The sequence below is a fragment of the Hyalella azteca genome, unplaced genomic scaffold (genome assembly GCF_000764305.2).
Source record: "Hyalella azteca isolate HAZT.00-mixed unplaced genomic scaffold, Hazt_2.0.2 contig493, whole genome shotgun sequence".
Lineage (NCBI taxonomy): Eukaryota > Metazoa > Arthropoda > Malacostraca > Amphipoda > Hyalellidae > Hyalella > Hyalella azteca.
Genome location: NW_025930840.1, coordinates 212,249 through 216,047, shown reverse-complemented (window position 1 = coordinate 216,047; position 3,799 = coordinate 212,249). Strand labels below are relative to the sequence as shown.

The following is a 3,799-nucleotide window of genomic DNA, read 5'->3' as shown; positions in this document are numbered from 1 at the left end:
CTGCACTGGTGGCACTGCTCACTGCGTCACTGCATAAGGTGGGTCACTGCACTGGTGGCACTGCTCACTGCGTCACTGCATAAGGTGGGTCAGCACTGGTGGCACTGCTCACTGCGTCACTGCATAAGGTGGATCACTGCACTGGTGGCTCTGCTCACTGCGTCACTGCATAAGGTGGGTCACTGCACTGGTGGCACTGCCCACTGCGTCACTGCATAAGGTGGGTCAGGGTGATGAGAGAGGGAGTATCACCCCTCTGGGTGATTAAAGGGGTGATGATCCTGGTGATCAGAAGGTGATGATGGACTTGGTGATGTGAGGGTTCTATGTGTGGTGATTGTGAGGTGCTCATTGCCAGCCCCTCACATCTCAGCCCCTCACATCTCCAGTCCCTCACATCTCCAGTCCCTCACATCTCCCGCCCCTCACATCTCCAGCCCTCACTTTATTCATCACATAACGCGCCCGTTGCTTTAGTTGTGTATACCTCACTTCGTTCACAATGTTTGCACATCAAATTATAAGTGCGCTATATTTGTATTCTTGTTTTTTATGTTTCTTTTATATTCTATGTTTATATTAATTTTTTATCTTTATGTTATGTCTTTATGTTTATGCGCTGTGCACATCACATTATAAGTGCGCTGTTCTTATATTCATGTTTTTTTTATGTTTGTGTTATTTTTTATGTTTGTAGGTATTATTTATAATGTTTACGTTATGTCTTTACATTTATGCGCTGTGCACATCACATTATAAGTGCACTGTTTTATATTCATGTTTTTTAAATTTATGTTATGTTTTTATCTTATGTTATGTCTTATTATGTTATTATGTTATGTCTTATTACGTTATGTTATTTTATGTTTGTGTTATGTTTTATGTTAAATGTTATGTTCATGCGCTGCACACATCATGATCATTGACATGGCCAGGTGGTGCGCGGGCTGGTGGAGCTGCACGCGGTGGAGAGCGCAGGCTTCAGCGGCGCAGAGCACGCGGCGTACGCGCGCCTGTGCGCCGCTGTGCGCGCCGTGCTCCTGCCGTACCTCAACGCCTGCGTCAGGCGCCTGTACCCTCTGGCGCGCCTAGCAGCCGTGTCAGGCGCCAGCGCCCCCCAGCTGGCTAGGAGGGTGAGTTGTCCAGCTGGCTAGGAGGGTGAGTTGTCCAGCTGGCTAGGAGGGTGAGTTGTCCAGCTGGCTAGGAGGGTGAGTTGTCCAGCTGGCTAGGAGGGTGAGTCGTCCAGCTGGCTAGGAGGGTGAGCGATTGCTTCGGTAAATTATGGAGTGCTGTGAGATTGGAGAAGCGAATTCGAATCCCAGCAAGCTAGGAAAATTCTGATCGTTCCGATCGCAGCACCAACATCATGATATGTTTTAAAAAAATAGTCCCAAGTCCCAAGCATTTTGCCGTATTTGACAAGCATGTTTAAAAATTTTTTGATTGTTCAGGGGTGAATAGGTTCAGGAGTGAGAGTCACGCTAGCTGTTAAGAAGACGTTTTCACATACCGGTATTCTCTCTCTAGATTTAGAAAGAAAATTCATAAAGGTTTTAAAAAACTTGAAATAGGTTTCAAATGGGAAAGGAATTAGAAAAAAAACACATTGACTGCGGGCAGTTATTAAAGTTTTTAATTCATTTGTATTATTGTATCATATTCATTTGTTCGATGTATTCAAATGATTTTTTATGTGCAGAACTTCGGGCAGCTTGACATAGACGAGATATGCCGCCCCCTGGAGCCTTTCATTCCCCGGACTCCTACGGACGTTTCCCCTGACACTGAAGATCAGATCATTGAACTGGAAAAACTGGAAATTGCAGGAACAAAAGACGATGAAGCAAATACGGGAATTATTATTTCTAATCTAACCGAAGACAGCGATCTTGTTGTAGAGGCAACTACTAGCGTAGATAGATCGTCTCATCCGAACGAAGTTTCTGAAAATAAAACTTCCCAATTGTCGGAGAATTTAGAATGGAACTCGAGAAACGATGTTCGGGAATCCGAGATTTCAGGCGAGAGTTCTTTTCCAGTGAGTGAAGCAACTTCATCACAATCAAAGGCTCTGTCAGCTGATGCAACTGAGACTGATGTGCTCAGTCAAGAGACTGTGGCATCAATGGAAGAAACTTCTTTGCAGGGAGATTCTGTCCATGCTAGCAATTCTGGACCAGTTGCAGCTGTAGCCCCTGGATCAGTTGCAGCTGAAGGATCAGTTGCAGCTGGAGCGTTTGGATCAGTTGCAGCTGGAGCGCCTGGATCAGTTGCAGCTGGAGCGTTTGGATTAATTTCATCTGGAGATGCAGAATCGCTTGACGTTGTCGCTAAATGAGAAGCATCGCTCGGCGTTGATGTTTGGTTGGATACTAGCGAGACGAGCACTATTTAATCTAATGTATTTACCCCGTCATGAACGTCAGTCACTGCTCAGTATGTTGCATGTGTTGGAGTTACACTCGCCAATACCTACCTGCCTGCAGCACTGGATATGATCGTTGATGTTTGCATTTGTAACCTGATTTATTTATATGTTTGAATTTTTAATGCGCTGCTTATAAAAAATATGTTTGTTTTACAACTAGAGGCTTCTTTGTTATTATTTTCGCATTGATGTGTGGTTCATTTTCAGTTATGTATTCTATATTCCATTTATTAATTTTATTTACGTGCTCTACGAGCTCTATTGAATTGCCTATGGTGAAATTAGATTGTGCGTATTTTGAGTATGTTCTCTTCGTTCAGGTTTTTCTCTCATTTCAATTGCATTCACTAGAACAAAGTTTGTAAAATTTAATCCTGACTTTAATTTTAACTTTAATCCTGACTGCGACTTCATCGGTAATATTTTTTCCATGTAGAAAAAGAGATCGAAGAGGTGTCAAAAAATGTACTATAAAATATGAAGTGTTGGTAGTGCGCCTTTTTCACTTAAGGTTGATTAAGGGGTTGTTATTATTAATTAAGGGGTTGTTGGTACATTCATTCACGCTTCAGACAACTTCACGTCTTTTCATTTTTTTACAGTAAATATAGTTCGTTATCCGCTTGATTGAAATGTTCGTTTACAGGAAATTTAAAATAATTAAAAATATATATGAATGAGAGATATCCGCTGCTTCAATACATAATGTATTGCTTACTGTTAATAATTTGTTAAATATTAGAATTTCTTACTCAACTCGCCAAGAATCGAAACGTACCGAGTATCTCCCGTGGGCAAGAGAAGGATTGTAAAATGAAAAGAAACGTACAAAAAATATTGTTTACTGCACTCACACCATGAAGATAAGTACGTCCATGTCCTTACAATCTACAGCCAATGCCTCATGAAGCTTCCGACTCTGCCGAGGGTTATAGTGAAATTTCTCAAGTGGAACGTTTTATTTTGAAATTTGAGTTTATATCGAAAAACTGGTGCTTTTAAAGCATAATTCTATTGAAGAATTGCAGCACCGCTAGGCGAGGTCGAATTTTTCTGTACAATCGGCGCTCAAGTATTATCGATGAAATTTTCTAGTAATGCCATGAGTTTTTTAACAATAACCCTTATTTTTAATGTCAGTAATAAAATGTTTCATTACATTCCATTACCAGTAAACGTCCATATAGGAGAGTCGGAGCTCGAAATCAATAAAAAACAAACTTAACAAGTTTCACTATCTGGTAATAACAGACTTAGCTTAGAAATGCAACTCGATCTACCTGTAACAAAAAAAAAGTTGTCCTCGATATTTACAGAAATTACAATAAATAGGAAAACAATAATACCAAAAAGAATGCCAATGTTACGAAG

General features: G+C 40.9%; 1 protein-coding gene across 1 annotated transcript in view; it reads left to right on the top strand.

Annotated features, from left to right (window-relative positions):
- The window catches only part of LOC108678241 (conserved oligomeric Golgi complex subunit 8), a gene marked incomplete at its 5' end in the record, with an annotated part of 14,375 nt that extends 11,371 nt beyond the window's left edge, over positions 1 to 3,004 (top strand). Inside the window, 2 exon segments of the mRNA XM_018166610.1 lie at positions 936 to 1,133; positions 1,700 to 3,004. Of these exon segments, the coding sequence (XP_018022099.1) occupies positions 936 to 1,133; positions 1,700 to 2,338 (837 nt within the window).
- Between the last annotated feature and the right edge of the window lie 795 nt (positions 3,005 to 3,799).